This window comes from Mya arenaria, chromosome 8 (genome assembly GCF_026914265.1).
Source record: "Mya arenaria isolate MELC-2E11 chromosome 8, ASM2691426v1".
NCBI lineage: Eukaryota > Metazoa > Mollusca > Bivalvia > Myida > Myidae > Mya > Mya arenaria.
Genome location: NC_069129.1, coordinates 22333159 through 22352759, shown reverse-complemented (window position 1 = coordinate 22352759; position 19601 = coordinate 22333159). Strand labels below are relative to the sequence as shown.

Sequence of the window (19601 nt, the reverse complement as noted above, 5' to 3'; positions counted from 1 at the left end):
GTTTTCAGATTCCAGGACATTAAAGCCAGAAAAGTTCCTTCACATACTTTTCTACATGCAGCATAAACAATAATGCAAAACATATGTAACCAACCATAAACATATAATTTACTTTCAATGGTCCGTAACTGTCAGAAGACCAGGTTGTGGCTGATAGAAAAATATGTTCAAAATGAGAACACATGATCATTGCAACTGTGTTCCTAGTCTAAATCTGTTGAATTAGTTTGTTGGACAACTTTTTGTAACATATCACCTGTCTATCCAATAGTTTACTCATTCATAAAGTTACTTTTATCTTTCTCTTATCCTTTAGAAAAAGATGGTTATTTTATATAACTAAATTTTACATTTAATCCATTTTCACCATTCAAGGCTTTAGTTAAGTTATGTGGTTATTTCTTGAACAATTCATTTTTTTTTGGTGAAAAAACCGAAAACATTGTTGGAGATCTTCTTATCTATATAAATATGTATTGAGCCTAGAGTTATATATATTGTTTATATAAGCTTTGCTTCAAATAGCCATCTAAGCCTCTTTCTGTATATTAAGTAAGGATCTGTTGAGTCAAAAGAATAGTGTTGATTTTAATGATAGCTAATATTTTTATTTGCATATAAAAGCCTGTTTGAATAAATATTCATATCTCTGTACCTTTGATTAGGTCAAACTTTATGATGATAAACATTCATTATAAAATGACTCTCATTCAATGTGATTATTCACAGCTATCTGTTATCAATGAAAGTATATGTTTTAATTTAAAAGGTTTGTTGACACAAAGACTTACATATTGAATTCTTGCTAAAACTTGTGACATTTAACAGAAATATTTCATGGAATACTCAAACGTATTGGTTTAATATGTTTTCAAAGCATTCTTGGTTCTTTAAAGACTCCATGTCAATGGCATCTGATGTGATCCATGACTTTGTCTGCTCACCGTGTCAAGAAGAAAAGCTAAATACTGAGGCCAAGTATTTCTGTAGAGACTGCTCAAAGTACTACTGTGACCAATGCCTGACATTTCACTCCAAAATCCTGAAACAGCATGCTGTGTTGGGCTATGAGGATGTGGACAAGTGGGGAGGGCGGGGCGACACCCTCATTTCATGTGACCTTCACCCTCGTAAGGTCATAGAACTTCTGTGTGAGGACCACGCTGAGATGTGCTGCCAACTCTGTGTATCCTTGAAACACAGGTTAGTGATTTACTTAATATGATTCAAAAATTCAGACAAAGGATTATTGGTAACAAATCTTTGATAATTAAAGGATTTATGTGGCCAAGATTAAGAGACATAACTGATTGTTAAAAACCTTTGTAATGAGACTAATCTTGTTTTATTGTCATTGTTTATAATAACTTGTAGAAGTCATAAATCAAATAAATCTAAAACAGGTCCACACCAACAACCAAATCTAATCCAAACATGCTCTAACTAAGTCCACAGAAATACAGAGTGTGATTAAAATGAAAAGCAATAAGCAGGTGAAATAAGAATGTAAATACAGATTTCCATATTGGAGCATTAAGAATGATAACCTTGAATCATTATAACTTGCAAGTGTGATATAAAGGAAATACCACAAAGAGAATTCATCTTATACAACTCTGTCAGTCTCTCAGACATAAATAGATGTCATATGATACACAATTGAACTAAAAGAGTTCAGGAAAAAAAGTTAGTAAGCGAGCCTTTGGCAAACTAACTAACACATTTCATGGATGAGTTGAATAAAACTGTGTAATATATGATGATGAGTGTCAGATTCTTTATATCACATGCTTTTCCAGTAGAAAATAGCAAGTTACCTACCAAATTTCACCTGTTCTAGTGATCGTTTGCCGAATACTACAGAGCAATGCCATTTCCCGTGCTATGCATTCCAGAAATATAGTGCCCCGAATGATTCAAAACCACATATTAATCTGATCATTTAAAGTAAAATACAAAAGGTCTTATATATCCAGAACAATTACAAATAAAATAACTAATTCGATTTTCATATCCAGTCAAATTACATCAAGGCTTTTTATTTTTTATTGTTTGTTTAACGAACCACCATGATTGAATATGTTCGTAGGAGGAGGAACAAAAAAATATACTTTTTTTTCAAAATCTTGTATTATTTTTTGGTAGGAAATAAAACATTACTTAATGAGCTACTTATTAAAAACTTTATACTTTAAACACCAAACAGGGTTGAATCTTACCACCAGTGCTATATTAAAAAATATTTTTCTTCCAATCACTGAACAATTACTGCCTGAATGGTGATCACATCAATAAATCTTAACAGCAGTTCTATATTGATTATATTGATCACTATTATAAAGTTTTATTTAAATTGTTACACGATAATTAACACTGACTAGATACTGTTCACAATCATAACACTGTTCACAATCTTAGCACATGTTAGCTCAATTGATTTGGTCCCAAAATGACTATTAGATGGCCATGCTTGTGCTCCATTGGTTGTGGGTTTGAATCCCAACCAGGGCACACTTTTTTCCCAGGTTTATACACAGCAAACAAAAGGAAAAACTATTTTGAACTTATTATGTGAAGAGTTTTTTGGTATGGCACAAACATGGACCTAAAATAGGTCCGTAGCACTGGCACAAAAAAACATTTCGTCAAAAACTTCCAGAATACATACTTTTCAGGAGGTAACCAGTCAAATTTCTTTGTCGTCGACATCATCATATCAAATGCATTGACAGTCTTTGACAGGTGGCACATTTTCTTCCTCTGTTTTTAACAAAACCTCTATGACAATGCATTTGACCCAGAATTGTATCAACAGGGAGCCCGGAATGTCATTTGGTTTATATAATGACGATCTCCCTTGATGTTTACCTGCATTTTCCAGCCTTTCCATATCCACAAACATTCTTTACGAGTGTATTAGAGTTAATAATATGGGAGACAGTATCATTTTCATTTATTTAAACAAATGAATTTACTGTTTTGCTGTCCGAGAAATAGCCATGTTTCTTCAAGCGTTGTTGTCCAATCAAACGTCTGGATACGAAATTCAGCGCTTACGATTGGATGACGTTTAGACGCCTGGCTATGGAAACAATAAAAAGTTTATGTGGAAGTAGTTTTCTTTCTTTCCCCAACGTTTTAATTATATCGCAGGCAAAATTCGGAGCTGTGGGAATAAAAGAGTTTGGGATTTCCAAATATTTTCTTTTTCGGAAATCAGTTTTTTTAGCGGTTGGTTTGTTAAACGAACAATAAAAAAGCAGTGGCCCAAATAGTTCTGGCTTCCATAGCTTTAATGTTGATATTTATTTTTTTGATGTTTACAGCACATTAAAATCGAACACATCCAAAAAGGTAATATATAACGTGTTCGCTGACAGCTATGGCCCAAATTTTGTTATGTGTTCTCGACATCATTTTCTGTTTATACAATAATAATTACTTTACGTCATTCAAAATGTTTTTACGGACTCAAGACAAAATTTCACCTTTAAATTCTGAGGATCTCGATGGAAAATGTTATACTGTTATCAAATAAACCCCTATCAAAATACAAAATGAGAAATTGACGCATGAGTCGACTTGCTAGAATATTGAAAATTAAGCAATTACTTTTGCAAATTAATTATACAAATATATTTTCTGACCAATAGTGTTATATTACACATGTGTAATACAAAAATTATGTGATGGCTATATTAACTGCAACCAAGGTATAGCATGTGATAAGTAATATCATATTGTATGTTTTTCTGTTTGATGCATCATGGATTTACAAGGATTTGCTTTTTATCTTTTTTTATAAAAAGATGTGAAAAACAGTTAAGTTGGCAAATAAATACAAGAAGTTACTTAGCGTTCTTCATATATTGATCAACAACGGATTTTCAGCTTGAGGTCACAATAAACTTGACCTTTCGACCAATGACCTAAAAAACAACGTGACTGACTAATGACCTTTAAAAGCAATGTGACTGATCTGCTGGTCATTACCAACCTGCCTACAAAGTTTAAATAGTATGTGCCAAAGCAATTTCTGTTATTGGTAGGAAATGGATTTTCAGCTTGAGGTCATCAAAACCTTGACCTTTGACTTACTGACATCACAATCAATATGATTAATCTGCTGGACATTTCAAACCTGCCTACCAAGTTTAAAACTACTGGGTCTAAGCGTACTTCAGATATCATATTGATCAAAAACGGATTTTCAGCTTGAGGTCACCAAGACCTTGACCTTTAAATCATCAACTTTAAAATCAATAGGGTTCATCTGCCGGTCATTACCAACCTGCCGACCAGGTTTGAGGTCTATGAAAAAAAGCTTTCTTCAGTTATTGATCGGAAATTGATTTTAAGCTTGATGTCACCACTACCTTGACCTTTGACCAATTGACCTCAAAATCATCTGCTAGTTATAACATACCAAGGTTTAGGTCTCTGGGCCTAAGTTTGATTCAGTTATAAATCGGACTGACAGATGGATGCCTGATTACTATTTACCACTTCAGAGGCATTAAACTGAAACAAATAGGTATGGTAAATCTTTGGAACAAAAAAATACATAATTTTAGACAAAATAACACTTGCATACTCATGGTTAGGTATAATTCAATCAATGGCCTGTTGATGAAAGTATTTGGGTTAACTTGTTTATCTTTTCACAGAATCCAAAGACAGGTCACACATACAATTTTTGATCCTATACAATGACCCCCGTCACTCATTTACTATATTTAATTATCTCTACAACAGGATGTGCAGAAGCATCAGCTTGATCTCAGACGTGGCCAAGGGCATACATAAGATGGCAGACTTCAAGCAGCTTCCATCTAAGGTTGCTCAGGTAATAACAGGTCTGAACGAGGTAAGAGAGGTCAGAAAGAAGAACCAATGCTCCTTGAAGATCTCTGGCAAGTCCATGCTGACAAAGATCAAGGACCTGAGGAAGAAACTGAACCAGCTGCTGGATGAGCTGGAGAAGAAGACAGTGGAACAGATGAATATCATCTTGGCTTACCTGGATGACACACTTCAGAAGGACATTGACTCCTGCACACACATATATGACCAGCTGAAGGCCTTGATGGACACCATCCAAGCCCAGGACAAGGACGATGAACCAAGCTCCTACATTGGCTTCAGGAAGTGTGAAAAGAAGATGTCAGAGGCCAAGAGCCTGCTCCAGGCTTTGTCAACCAAACCTGAGCTGACTGCAACATTCAAGCCTGAAACCACAATTACACAACTGCTGTCTGATTTTAACATACTAGGCAACATCCAAGAAAACTTAGAAATACAGATTGGACATGAGCTATCCGAAAATAAGTCTTCTAAACAGACTATTAATTGCAGGGTTTTCAAGACTGAGAACAAATCAACTTTCAATGTGAAAATTAGGCCAGATACAGATGTCTGTGCCATTGTTGGTATAACGGAACTTCCAACAGGAGAGATAATTCTTGCAGATAAAGGCAATGACAGAGTGAAGGTATTGAACAGGGACTATAAGGTTATAGCCCAGTGTGATGTCCCTATAGAGCCCCAGGACATATGTCATATCACAGGAAATCAGGTGGCTGTAGCAGTAAACTGGCCTGCAGATGTCACTCATGAGGTCCACTTCCTCTCCGTGGCAGCTGGCACCATCACAATGACAAGAAAGTTCTCAGTTGACCATGACTGCATGTCTATCAGGCACCATGGAGACCAGCTGTATGTGGGCTCCATCACTGCCCTGTACATCTACACCAAAGCCGGCAAGCAAGTCAAGAAGATACTTGAAAACAGATCAGAAAAGCAGACAGTGATTAACTTTGCTTTGAACCAAGACGGCAATAAGATCTACATCTGTAACTATTACGAGCCAGAACTATTAACAACTGATATGAATGGCAGCATTCTAGCTACACTGTCGGATCCAGACATTAGTTCAGCATGTGGTGTACATGTGAGTGAGGATGGCCATGTGTTTGTGTGTTCATGGCACAACAATACGGTGGTACAGGTTGACCAGGAAGGCAAGAAGAAGCTGGCTACACTGGTCAGGGAGGGAGATGGCAACTATTATCTAAGGGCAGCCTGGTACAGCCCCCACACTGGCAAGCTCGTTGTGGGAGGAGATCAAGATGATATTCTGGTGATGGATCTTCGGTAGATAGGCAGAGGAAAAAGTCTACAGCATGAATCAGTTGTGTACAGAGATCAATTTGATGATGTGCTGAAAGGAAACACTGTTACACAGACATTCAATAGAACCTAGTGAAATTGTAATTATGTGAGCATTTTGTTTTTGACATTATATTTTTTAGATTATTTATGTGTTTGCTATTAAAAATGTAATTTAATTGATGTTATTGGAGAAGGACTCATTTAATGGTGATGATAGGATATACACAATGATCAGGATCAAGTGAATTTTCATATTAAAATAATCTTTTAACAATAACTAATAAGGTGTATTTTTTCCTTTATTAAGCATATTAATCATTATGTTATATAAAACTGGGACATTTAATATGTACTATGTAATCCAATAAACTGTAATGTGAATAATCAAGCTGGTTAAGATTTATGTAAAAAATAGTTCAAAATGTCTTCCCCGTTGTACAATGGCCTTAAACCAGTAAATCATTATAAGAACCCTCACTTTACTATACCTATAACTTTACAGAATAAACAGTCGGAAAACAGCACTTCATAATGCATTAATACTCATAGTGAACCATAGCTTCTCAGCTTGTTCAAATTGCCAGAGGTGTGTCTCTGGCGTCTTATCAAACGTCCAAAATTCCACCTCTTTAATTTTTCATGAACACGAGGCTTCTGCAGTAAATTTACTCCGGGTATTCAATCGAGGTATGCTTTATGAATAAACTGGAAACCTAAGCCATACTCAAATGAGTCTATAAATTAAATATTTTAACACAAACAAGAACATTTTTTTTTATTATGAACATTTATATGAAACAGAGAGAATGCCAACACTTGCTTGTGTTTTTCTTATTCTACCAAGGCGCATCAAATGCAATCCCGTGGAAGTCCTCCATGAACTCTTCCTACATACCAAGTAAGGTCAAAATGTGTCAACCCTAACTAAAGTAAATAAGTTTCAACTGTTTTTTATATTTTAAGTAACAGCGACCTTGACCTTCGAGGGCTCAAATGCAATCCCTTTGAAGTCCTCCATAAACTCGTCCTCAATACCAAGTTTTGTCAAGATATGTCAACGCAAGCTAAAGTTAATCAGTTCTACTTTTAGTAACAGTAACCTTGACCTTGACAAAAGAGGCCCCAAAAGCAATCCCATAAAAAGGTTCCATAAACTCTTCCTATGTACCAATTTCAGTCAAGATATGTCAATTAAGTTATTCAGTTTCAACCGTTTTTCTATTTTTATTAACAGTGACTTTGACACTAGGGGCCCAAAACGCAATCCCATGAAAGGTATTCTTAATTTCTTCCTATAAATTAAGATTGGTCGAGATATGTCTACCTAACTAAAGTAAATCAGTTTCATAGGTGGTTTTGAAACTGACCGCCTGCCCTTTGAGCAACAACAAATGTCATTCTTTCGCTATGAGAAAACCTGGTTAAAACCCTCCAAACAAATGAAAAGAGTGCGATGAAGCCCTGAATAAACCACGTACATGTTCACTTGTGAACTCGGATTCAATCAAACCTATTGTGAAGCAAACTCCTTAATTACTGGGCCAAGGGGCTTTTACTTAATGGCATTCATACAAAACAGAATGGGCCCAGTAAGTTTCCGAGGTAGAAACAATATCAGGACCCATGATACCGAACAGACTCAAGTCCGAGTCGATGCTTATACGCAGAAAAGCCTTTTTGTTCAATCACATAAAACATCTTAACTCCATATTTTTGACAAAAATAAATGTAAAGAATTGGACAATTTTCAAAAGTAATGAAGCTCAGCAAATTTTATCATAAATTCTCAATTAGAAAAATATTCACAATGAACTGTAGTTTTGTATATTTACTTGCTGAGTCTGTCTTTGGATTTGAGACTGTATGTAATCATGGCTCCTTATGTCCTATTTGACAGACCAAGAGAGTCTAAGTATTGGCTTCAACTCCATATTCCCCTCTAAACCATACATGTACATAAATATACATGCAGAGGTCACAAAAACCCGCCTGACCCACGAACCAAGTAAAATTTCAGTGGGTTCTAAACAGACAAATAATAGATAGAATAGAAAATGAGTTTTCAGCGTGTTAAAAGCTTCCAAGTCTTTTGCATGGTCATTGTAACTTAAAATTAATATGTAATATCTGTTTACAATGAATTGTGTTTGAAAATAACCTTGAAACAAGGGAGACAATCCAAATCTGCCTACCAGCAGTTAGGATCATCAACTTTGTTCAGGAAGTCATCCAAGTTATCTCACTGCTGTGGCTTAACCAGGTGGCGTCCCTCAACATCGTAGCCAATGTGTTTGTATTTATTGTACCATTCCATCAGGATGTTACTTACGATGTTACGAATATCCTGTTATAGAAATTAAAAACAGAATATTGAAAATTCTGTTGGAACAATTAAAATTAAAACTTAAATGTGCAAATCCTTTTAAAGACTTTATCAAAGTCACAGTTGTTCTTTTTTATTATAAATCATACTAACACCTTTATGTAAGCATATTTTAGTTAATAAGCTGTAAATAGCATACATTAAACTCAACAAAAATAATCAAGGGTCAGTGTTTTAAACAACATATTTTACATTCAGATTGTGTTCACATACTCTGGCCTATACTTCCCTACACTTTCATGTCTTCATCGATATTTCTGTTAGCAACCTTCCTTAAACTTTATTTTTTTGGCCGATGACAGTTATTGAACAATTTCTACAATAGGTGACCCTTAACTTATTTTGTTGAGTGTTTCATTATACAAACAGTTGTAGTGCATAGTACAACTCTCGAGTTTGCAATGATAATTTAAAGTACAAACAACATACATGAATTACCATCCAATTTCTTTATGATAAGGAATCCAAAGAACAAATTTGTTATTATCAAATGCCAAATGACCTCATATTATTTTGATATCGTTTTAAAGGGTTTTGTGTGCAAAAAAAAGAAAACCCCAAAACCGATTTTTTTTATAGCAAAACAGTTTTTTAGTACCGTCAAAGATTGCAAAATAGCTCAATACATTTAATTCCGATTAAATTTGAAATAAAGAACAAATATAAAAACTTGTAACTTAATATATACCCTGTTTTTGTTCATATGTAATCAGTTATCAGCAATCATATATCTCCTAAATTATACCAAAATTATATGGGATCACCAGGCATCGAAATGTTACATTAAGGTTAATGGAGCTATCAGAGATTTAGCTGATCTTAATTTTAAAGTATGTTTGATTTAACAGCAAACAAGATCACATAAAACAGACATCAGTGGCAATAAGACATTTTCATAATACATTTTCCTCGAAAATTTTATCATTATATACATATGTACAACGAGGTCCTTTAAAAGTTAACTTTCGAGGCAGATGGTTTACTTTCATCGCTGTCCAAAAACATGGTCAGCTTTGTATTAGCTAAGTCATCATCATTGTCCAGCATGATTGGCGTTTTATCGACATTATTATTTGGAGTATGTGCTATTATTTGTATATGTTCGATTGGCTGAATGTTTAAATTTAGCAGTTAGAAATCCTTTTATCAAGCTAGGAGTTCTGGATATTAACCTTTAATTGATGTATTACGCATGTCAACTTATTTCAAAATACTGCAGTTGGTCCAAAAGATTTAATGCAGGCATAAAATTGAAATAGATGAGTGGACAAAAACATGGACTCTTTGAGGAGCAATACATATAGCACCTTAATCTGACTGGCAAAACAAAGCTGGTTTTAACCCAAATTGTTAACATGGTTGTACTAGAACGTTAACACTGGCTATGACTCAAAACCTATTACAAATTCATTTTTACATTTTAACAGTGACAATATATTGTCCAATGGGCAGAAAGCCAAAATCGCTGGATATACTAATTGTAGAGTCATGCCCCTTGTTCGACTTAAATCACACAAAGTAGTTCTCCGCAGTGCTCTTGTTATTGCTGATGCAACCAGGACCATATATATAGTTCACGTCTTCATCAATATATAGTACAAGACCTGTTTCACAAATGAAATGTTTATTACTTGGAGCGTAGCTATTACATGTACATCATTGTAACAAGAACAGGTTGAATGCTGATGAAAGTGACGCCTTGATTCTCAAGTCGTCTAGGGTTCCAGCAAAGTAAAGGTATACTATTAATTGCTGATACAAAGGACGTCTTGATTCTCTTGGTTGTGCAAAATGGCATCTTACAATTTATTACACACCAAATTTACACAGAATGAATTTATCAACCTGGTCGTTAATGTACAAATCTTATTATTTTGTACTTTTTTCATCATTTAATTCTGAAACTGTTTTTTGTTTAGAAGCATTAGAGTTCAAAACAATTACAGGACTCTATATAACGCATATAACTAACAAGGATAAAACATCTGCAATATTCACCATTTTATCCCTCCAGAGTTCAAAACGACAACAGTTCATATTTTCTATTTACACAATGAACAAACAGAGAGCATGTGAACACAATTTTCATCACTTCATCCCATCAAAAATTTACTGGTGAAATGACAGTTCATATTATATAGCAGAGTGAAACAGCGAATCTCAAGTAAACAGTCTAATGGTTGAGTCTGCCCCTGCAGAGAAAATCCAGGGTTGTGTCGGGTGGAACACACAGTCTAAGATGCCAACGTCTTTTTCTGGCGTGTGTCCTCGTAAGACCTTCACTGGTACAATCAATGGGTTTTGTAGCATATCACTGCAAAGACAGAATATATATTGAAGTCCAAAGAAATGAAAGTAGGTATATATTATTACAAATAATATATTACTAAAACTGGAGATGTAGCATGTTTGTATATTTGTATTATTTGTTCATGGCAGTATTTCGGCAATCGAGAATACTACATACAAAAAATGTCAATGTATGTAACATCATTCCTTTATACAGCCGTCTTGCATCAACTGTGAAGAAATATCAGCATAAAAAAGACAAACAATATGTAGAAAAAACTTACTTGTAGACCATTCCGTGACACACAATGATGGAGCAGTCATCGCTGACAGAGGCAAACAATGGGTAACGACGGTGATAACATACTTGACGGATCGCTTTCTTGTGGTGTCTACAGATCAAAGAAATTACAATAGACATGTGCATAATGGAGCAGTTATTGCTGATGGAGGAAAATATGTGTTGCCACTATGGTAACACACAGGACGAAAGACCTTTTAGTGTTACCTAAGTTTATTCAATTTACTTTGTAAACCTTCTTTCTAAGCCATTTGAGGTTATAAAAATACACATATTTGTTATGTCTGTTTATTGTAGAACAGGTTATTTGTGACAGATACAACACCCTTTTACATTTTTGGTATAGCAATAGCATTTATACAGCCAAGTTAAAATTTTGCTTTTCTGATTCTGAGTCTCTTTAAATACTCAGTCTTAAGACTTTAGTGACTATAAGTCCAGTGCAGTGGAAAAGCAATTGGAAAACAGCCAACACGTTGGCGGTTAATACTTAATATTTATATTGTCTGTTTCTGTAGATATTGTCTGTTTCTGTAGAGAACCTGGTGTTTCTTTTAAATGAACTGACTGACCATTATGACATTGTATTAAGCAATGGTAAGTGAAGATTCGAATATGTCAACAGCCCGGTGTTTGTCACCAGGCTCCACCTCTTTGGTACACCTTGAAGTTTTTCAAGACTATATTATTAAATTTCTACAAGATTTTTTAACTTTTTAAAACTTACTTGAGAGTCTGGTACGGTTTGGTGGAAAGGTCCAGGTCAAACCAGCTCAACCTGCTATCATAGCTGCCAATTAACAGATTATCACCTAAAACAAGAAAAAAAACTTAAAACTAAATTAAGAAATAAGTCTACATATCAAGGTCAATTTCTGTTTGTTTAAGAAAGGTATATGAAAATGCCACCATCTACAAAGTGAAATAAGTTTTAGTGTTAATAAGTGTAAATAACTTTTACATAATGTACAAAATGACTAACTGCTGTATACAGCTCAATGTATTAAATTACATTTTGTCCCTTTGGAAACAACTCACTATTCTAATAAGTAGATTTTTGTTAATGGTCAAGCTAGCCTACCTTCAGGGTGCACTGCAAGACTGGACACCCACTTGCAGTTGGTCATCAGCTTCTTGCTCAGCTCTTGTTTCAGCAGATTGTAAACTCTCACAAACCTCTGTGTCTGGAAAGTCGATAGTAATGATTTTAACAGTATTCAAACAAATATTCAAACTCTTAGACTAACAAAGGAGCTCGTATGGGGCATAATTTGACAATAACATTTAGGAGTTATGGGAATTACTTAACAAATGCATATTGTCCCTGGCGACGTGTGTACCAAGTTAAATAACTTAAGTCAACTTTTTAGTCCTGGCCAAAGAAAATGTTTTTGCACTATCAGGGGTTCTAACAACTGATAATTGTCAATCCAGAAAAATATCCTGAGGTCTGTTCCAGTATGGGAAAATCATGTTCAAAGCAGGGTACATGGACTAGCCCTTTCATCTTTACACATGGTAAAGATAGTGGAATGACCGTGACCAAAACGTATATACACAACTATTTCAATGCTAAACACATTACATATATCATAGAGGTAGTTTAAATACCGATAAAAAAGATACCATATTGAGCATTTTACTGTATGTTGTTTAACTCAAACATCAAAGCTAGTAATAGTAAAACAGCTTACTGCAACAAACAGGAAAGGTCTCAGTGGATGGAATCTCACACACTGTACAATGCCCTTGGACTTGGAGAATGGGTTTTGTGAGCGTTTCCGTGACAACTGGTGTATAAGCACTGATCGCGATTGTCCTTGGGGCATTACCGTGGCGAAGTAGTCTCCCTTGGAATGCCATGTCACCTGGGAGACGTCCTGGAAAATAAGACAACACATAGTTAATATTCTACAAAGTGAATGCAATATCTCACAAAATGCTGCAAATATTTTATTGCCAAAGTTTGTTTTCTCAATAGCTTTTAAGAACAGTGGTACGTGGGAGTGAGGTCTTCTTTTGCTGCAGTGACCAGAGTATTTTGAGCAAACTTATTTGTCTGACATGGATGCCAATAACCAAACTCACAAGCACTCATGCTATGTTTATACTGATTATTTTTGGGCTGAAAGCTTATAGAATCTAGCTTTAGTCGATTTCCTGGGCAGAAACCAGTACTAGTTTTGAAAGGCCATTAACAAAATTCCTGATGAGACTTGAACCACATCTTATCAGGTGAGAAACAATTAACTTTTCGGCTAGACCACTCCCACCCTAAAATTGGTGTAAGTGAGTACCCTAATCACTGGGCAAAGCAAAATAAATACAAATTTACTTTCATTTTTTACTACGTCAACAGATGAACAGACTTACATGTCCGTGTGAGAGATTCAGTCGAAAGCCTGCTTCAAACTCTTTCCCTTCACACACGTTCCATGCAACAGGAACCTTGGCATCTGTAAAAGAAATATTTCAATAGTCAAGGCTGTTTTCTAAAAATATTTCTATGGTCGGTCAATGGCAAATTTCAAAATTTTTACATGGCCAATGGCAGTTTTATCTAAAATATTTCCTTGGTCAGTCAATGGAGTGTATTTGAAAAATCTTTTTCTTTTTTTAAAAACATCATATTGTTAATTGAAGTTCAAGTTGATGATCAAAATTATGAAGCTAAAACCTATTACAATGACACATCGGCATTTACAATACCAAAACTTCTTTTGACAAAAAAACTGACAAACTAAAAAGGGGCATAACCCAGATTTTCTAGTAGTGAAAATATCGAACACTTACAGGTTCCAACTCTATAATATCGCAACCTTACTGCTTTACGTACCTTGGTTGTCAACAGGCTGTGTCTGTTCCAGCATGGTGTCTGTATTGGACAGCTGGAGTTTATCACCGACCCCTGGATTCAGCAGCATTACGCTTCGGTCGCTGGTTAAAGACAATTTCAGTATAAACATGTTATGACGGCCCTTATGCATTTCTTTTATGGTTTGTATAAAACTCAAAGAGCAAACAAATTTTTTAAAGCCACTGGTTTATCCTTCATAACTTGATCATATGAGCCTTAAGTTGAATGATTAAAATGTAAACACAAAAATACTGAATGTCTGGCGAGTATAAGCATAACTGAAAAATGGACTTATATGACATTTGAGACAACAAATTCATGGACTTGTATACATTCTGAAATAAATTGTTGAATGACTTACCTCACAACAGCAACCAGGCATACAGCAGGGTTTGGATTCCATGCTATACACTTGACTTTCCCTCCTCCATGGACAAGCGTCGTCTTCAAGCACCGGGCTGTTGAAACTTCCCAAACCCTGACAGTTCCATCGTCTCCACCGCTCGCTATCCATTGACCGCTAGGGTCAACTGTCACACATCGTACCATGCCTGTGTGTCCCTTGTAGATCTGTAGGACAGAAGTAAACATTCTTTACTAATTGCTTTACGTTTAACATCGTACCAAAATTCTGACTGCTGGGGTCTGCGGCACATTAAAGATCATATCCTTGGTGACACTGGTGACTCTTACGTGGACAAAATATGGAAACATAACGAGAATATGCTGCTTTTTTTATTTATCATAATATCTTGCTGACTGTTTGGGTCAACAGTCACACAACATACTTAGACATTTGTAAATTCTTGGATTAGATATACCATGGTTGTACGTTTGTCAGGTTCATATCCACCCATATACTCGCTGCCTGAAATGAACCATGCCCGTGTATGACCCTTGCATATGTTTTGTCAAGATAAGACCGAAAGTCTAAGATATGACCTTAGTTTCTGTTTGCTTCATTGTTTTGTATTTTGACTTACCATTCATATAAGCCTGACAATATATTCATTTTTTATGGTTTATTTTGACTTTTGTTTAAGTAAAAAATGATCAGGAGCTATCACAGGAATGTGGCAAATGACCCTAATTGGCCTTGTTGGCATGGTCAAATTAACCAACAGACCTGAAAGTGTAACTATGAACTCAGTGACGGGAGCACATGTGCAACACGCCACTCCATGCTTCTGTACTATTCTGTGAAGTTTGATTGAAATTCGAATCAATTTGGGTTTAGTTACAGCTGAGACTTGATGGTAACGAACAGACACAAACTAGAGATTGCTTTTTTGAAAAAGTGCTTGTCTCTCCTATTGTGTGGTCGTAGCTGAGGAAAAATAAATGATGGACATGAAATTTGTAATTTTGGACTGGAGACGAACCAACAGTGAAGTTTGGTTTATTCACCCGTATTAAATAGTGAAGAGAAAAAAGTGTTGTTGATTAATCTTGGAAAATGTAAACTAAGTTTGTATTGTATGAAGTTCCTGGGCGCAAGCATTATTCAATAATTGATCGGAAATTATTTTTCAGCTCAAGGTCATCGTGACCTTGACCTTTGACCTACTGATCACAAAATCATTAAGGATCATCTATATGACCAAATTGCATACCAAGTTCTTGAGTGCAAGTGATCTTTAGTTAATGAGCGGTAACTGTTTCCTCACCTCAAGGTCACGGCAACCTTGACCTTTGACCTACTGATCTCAAAATCAATAGGGGTCATCTACTAGTCATGACCGACTAGCATACCAAATACGAAGTTCCTTGGTGCAAGTGTTCTTTATTAATTGAGCGGAAACAAAGTGTGACATACAGACTGACGGACTGACTGACTGACTAACGGACTGATTACAAAATCAAAAGGGGTCATCTACTAGTCATGATAAACTTGCATACCAAGTATGAAGTTCCTGGGTGCAAGCGTTCTTTAGTTACTGAGCGGTAACCGTTTCTTTACCTCAAGGTCATGGCGACCTTGACCTTTGACTTAGTGATCTCAAAATCAATTGGTGTTATCTACTAGTCATGACCAACTAGCATACCAAGTTTTAAGTTCCTGGGTACAAGCGTTCTTTATTTATTGAGCAGAAATCATTTTAAGCATAAGGTCACCGCCAACATATTGTTTTTTTACCAGAAGGTTACCTTGACCTTTGACCTTTTGATCTCAAAATCAATAGGGGTCATCTACTGGTCATGAACAACTAGCATACCAAGTATGATGTTCCTGGACCCAAAGGATCTTTAGTTATTGAGCGGAAACCGTTTCTACACCTCATGGTCACGGTGACCTTGACCTTTGACTTACGGATCTCAAAATCAATTGGTGTCATCTAATAGCCATGATCAACTAGCATACCAAGTATTAAGTTCCTGGGTACAAGCATTCTTTATTTATTGAGCAGAAACCATTTTTAAGCATAAGGTCACAGCCAACATATTGTTTTTTACTAGAAGGTAACCTTGACCTTTTGACCTCAAAATCAATAGGGGTCATCTAATGGTCATGAACAACTAGCATACCAAGTATGATGTTCCTGGACCCAAAGGATCTTTAGTTATTGAGCGGAAACCGTTTCTTCACCTTTATTGAGAAGAAAACAAAGTGTGACGTACAGACTGACTGATGGTTAGGGCAAAAACAATATGTCTCCTTATGAATGGAGGAGACATAATTACTGTGACTACAATATGACTCCCTTTGTGGGCATAGAAATTGACAAACTTACCAATGACTGTGTGGTAGGGAAAGGCTGAAGGTCTTTGGGTTTGGGCAGTTTGGGTATCAAATCTTCTGGATCAACATTCATCTGCAAAAACGTTAAAAAACATTTACAATAAGTTTAATCATAAGAGACATACATGTACATTTTTTGTTCATGCTTAAGAAGTCTTAACATTGACACTGCGTTTTAGTATCAGCAATTTGTTTTTACCGGGCATGTCTAATAGTTCTCTAAAACAATTTTCACTAGGAAATTCTGGCTACTGTGTACTATGTTTACCATGATTGCCTTAAGATAAAATAATCTTAATTGAAATTAGAAAATTCAGAAATTGTATATAAAAAGATCAGAGATCAAGCTAGAGGGAGACCTTTAAGGATGCAGGAGTCCCTAAACTATCAGACTTATCCTTCTTAGCAAAAGGACAAAGCAATGTTTAAGGGATTTGGGTCCATCTTGTATTAATTTCATGCCAGATTAAGGTTTAAGATCAATCCCTGGAGATAAGATTACAGAAATCCCAGTATTTCTCTATGGCACTTGCCCTCATTTTCCTCTGTCTTGGACACAGGTACAGATCCAGACATCGCTCAAACCTCTCCTGTATAAATGTTGAGTAACCAGGAACAGTTCGTAGGTTGGGAAACTTCTTGGGTATGAAGTTGACTCTTCTATCCTCTGGGTCTTTGTCTTTCCAACGCTCTTCCTGAAAGTATAATGAAAGTATAAATATAGTTAGAGTAAAAGTTACTCAAATTACACCAATCGGAGAAGCACACATATTTGTTTCTGGAAAAGGTCACTGAAAAAAAGATATAGATAATTTAGATAACATACTAGAATGCCAAAACAATCCCATCATTCCTGTGAAAACAATCCCATCTTCCCTGTGAACCTATGTTGCAACAGATTTTGGATGTGTATTTCATGACAGTACATTTATTACCTTTTAACAGAAATTATTGTACTTGTAATTGCACTTAGATACACATGTATACATGTAATAAATGTTAAACATTTTCATTTAAGGTAATAGTTATATGGGACAAAGTATGCTTGCTTTTGCCCATTCTCCATTTAAAACTAAAAACTAAATAATGAGAAATTGTAGTTTAACATTTATTTCACACAGTTTTTTGGTTACATATATATATAGAGTGCAACCTTACTGAAGCATGTGCTCTTTTAAGCCATAACAAACCTCTTCTTTAGTGAGCAGATACTCTGGTGGAGGATTGTAGCTCTCTGCGTGCCCAGGCAGTGATGTCTTTGGTGCCGGGATATGCTGGCGGTATCGCTTGTTCATCTCAGACTGTAAATGAAAATGATTTAAATATTTTTCTTTTTGTTTAAGGTATTAAAACTATGTTCAAACATTTACAAACTGCTTTGAAGGGTTTAAAGAGAACCATGAAATAAATATTAATTTAAAGAAAGAAATCTACCCAAATGCAAATCTATAACAAGAGAACTCCAGCGATAAGAATAATGCTTAATAATTCTTGTCCATCTTTTACCATAAAAAGGGTTAACTCAACAGCTAATGAAGTCAGCAGTAAGGGCATTGTTTTACTAATGGGAATTGTCAGTTGAAACATGTGGTTCAAGTGTCATCAGAATATCTTCAACAGTTTCTGAGTAAATTGCTAAGGCAACACCAAGGCTTTCATGCTTTTTGAAAATCCGATAAGCTGAAAATGCTTTTCCTCAATCTACAAAATTATTGTGCAATCTCGACTCACGTCATCGTCATCATTCCAGATCATGTAGAAATTTGGCTCATCATCCTCCTCCTCATCTTTTTCATCATCTGGCTTGCTAGGTTTCATCCAGCCCATCTTCAGGGCATGCACCATCTGACCCACCTGTAAAAGAGAATGTTCAATATTATGTCACTGAAAAGAATAATACTCCCAGGTAATGCTTTCTCATCATACTTGCAGGCTTCCTCCAGTTCAACCTTTTTATTTCAACTTCTTTAATTTCTTGAGAAATGAATCTCATTTAGAACTACCTACCCTGATTTTCAATAAATTGGAGAGTATTAAACTCCTGTGTTGGTGGTAGTTGGAGCGAAGATAATTTATCATTTTAATGAAAAATAAGTCAACCCATGACCAAGATACTTCCTGAGTACCAAATAAGAATTACCAACCTTGAGTTTTTCCCATTTGGAGGGTATAAAGCTCCTCTTGTGTTCGGGCTGGTTTGAAAGGGGGTGAATCATCACTTCACTGGAAAACCAGTCTACCCACGACTGAAACACAGAATTAGAAACACATTCAGATAATTCAAAAATACTGTTATGAATGTATTCATTATTTATGAAATGCTACCAAAAGAATAGTATCAAAACAAGAATAATGATTACAAAAGCCGAACAGTAGTGTATAAGTTTGTATTTGTTCAGGTGTATGTTTGGTATCTTTTGGGGGACTTCCTGTCAAATATAAGTTCCAGGGGCCAGGCATCATAATATACTACATGTATGAAGGTCGCTCAAGCAAAAAAAAAATTGATTTGGTTAGGGTTACATTTGTTTCAAAAACAGGTAGGGTAGGTAGGCTTTTTATTTTTTTATTTTCCTTATTAGGCTTTATATAAGAACAGTATTGTCATCGTTGGAAAATGGTGTTAAAGTAATCTTCTGTATAAAGCATTAATGGTTTTAAACTACATATTAAAACAAATCTAATTTTTTTTTTTAAAAATCAAAAGATTGGTACCAAAATATGCATGTATTCATTGTATTGTACATTATTTCTGAAAGTACAAAAAGGATACAGGGGATCCTAGGAGGCCCTTTAGAACAAAGATGAAAATTTTTATAACTAAATTAACATTTCATTCATTTTCACCTTTCAAGGAATT

At 35.4% G+C, this 19601-nt stretch overlaps 2 protein-coding genes across 2 annotated transcripts in view; one reads left to right on the top strand and one right to left on the bottom strand.

Annotated features, from left to right (window-relative positions):
* The first annotated feature begins 901 nt into the window (after positions 1-901).
* LOC128244064 (uncharacterized) lies at positions 902-6157 on the top strand. The gene is made up of 2 exons (XM_052962079.1): positions 902-1203; positions 4756-6157. Exons 1-2 carry the CDS (start codon positions 902-904, stop codon positions 6155-6157), a joined length of 1704 nt encoding a protein of 567 aa, XP_052818039.1.
* A 2478-nt stretch (positions 6158-8635) lies between these two features.
* The window catches only part of LOC128243659 (ribosome biogenesis protein bop1-B-like), a 30440-nt gene continuing 19474 nt past the window's right edge, over positions 8636-19601 (bottom strand). Inside the window, exons 6-18 of the mRNA XM_052961544.1 lie at positions 18886-18987; positions 18473-18595; positions 17932-18042; positions 17275-17436; positions 16734-16814; positions 14363-14571; positions 13981-14081; positions 13518-13600; positions 12839-13024; positions 12226-12328; positions 11872-11956; positions 11128-11235; positions 8636-10868 (exon numbers count right to left, since the gene is read on the bottom strand). Coding sequence (XP_052817504.1) covers positions 10715-10868; positions 11128-11235; positions 11872-11956; positions 12226-12328; positions 12839-13024; positions 13518-13600; positions 13981-14081; positions 14363-14571; positions 16734-16814; positions 17275-17436; positions 17932-18042; positions 18473-18595; positions 18886-18987 — 1608 coding nt within the window. The 3' untranslated portion in view covers positions 8636-10714. The remainder of the gene's footprint in view (positions 10869-11127; positions 11236-11871; positions 11957-12225; positions 12329-12838; positions 13025-13517; positions 13601-13980; positions 14082-14362; positions 14572-16733; positions 16815-17274; positions 17437-17931; positions 18043-18472; positions 18596-18885; positions 18988-19601) is intronic.

Bases quoted from the DNA above. Each gene is read 5' to 3' on its own strand.
- LOC128244064 (XM_052962079.1), top strand. From the start codon at position 902: ATGTCAATGGCATCTGATGTGATCCATGACTTTGTCTGCTCACCGTGT. The intron at 1,204-4,755 runs GTTAGTGATTTA...TCTCTACAACAG, and splicing joins TGTGTATCCTTGAAACACAG to GATGTGCAGAAGCATCAGCT.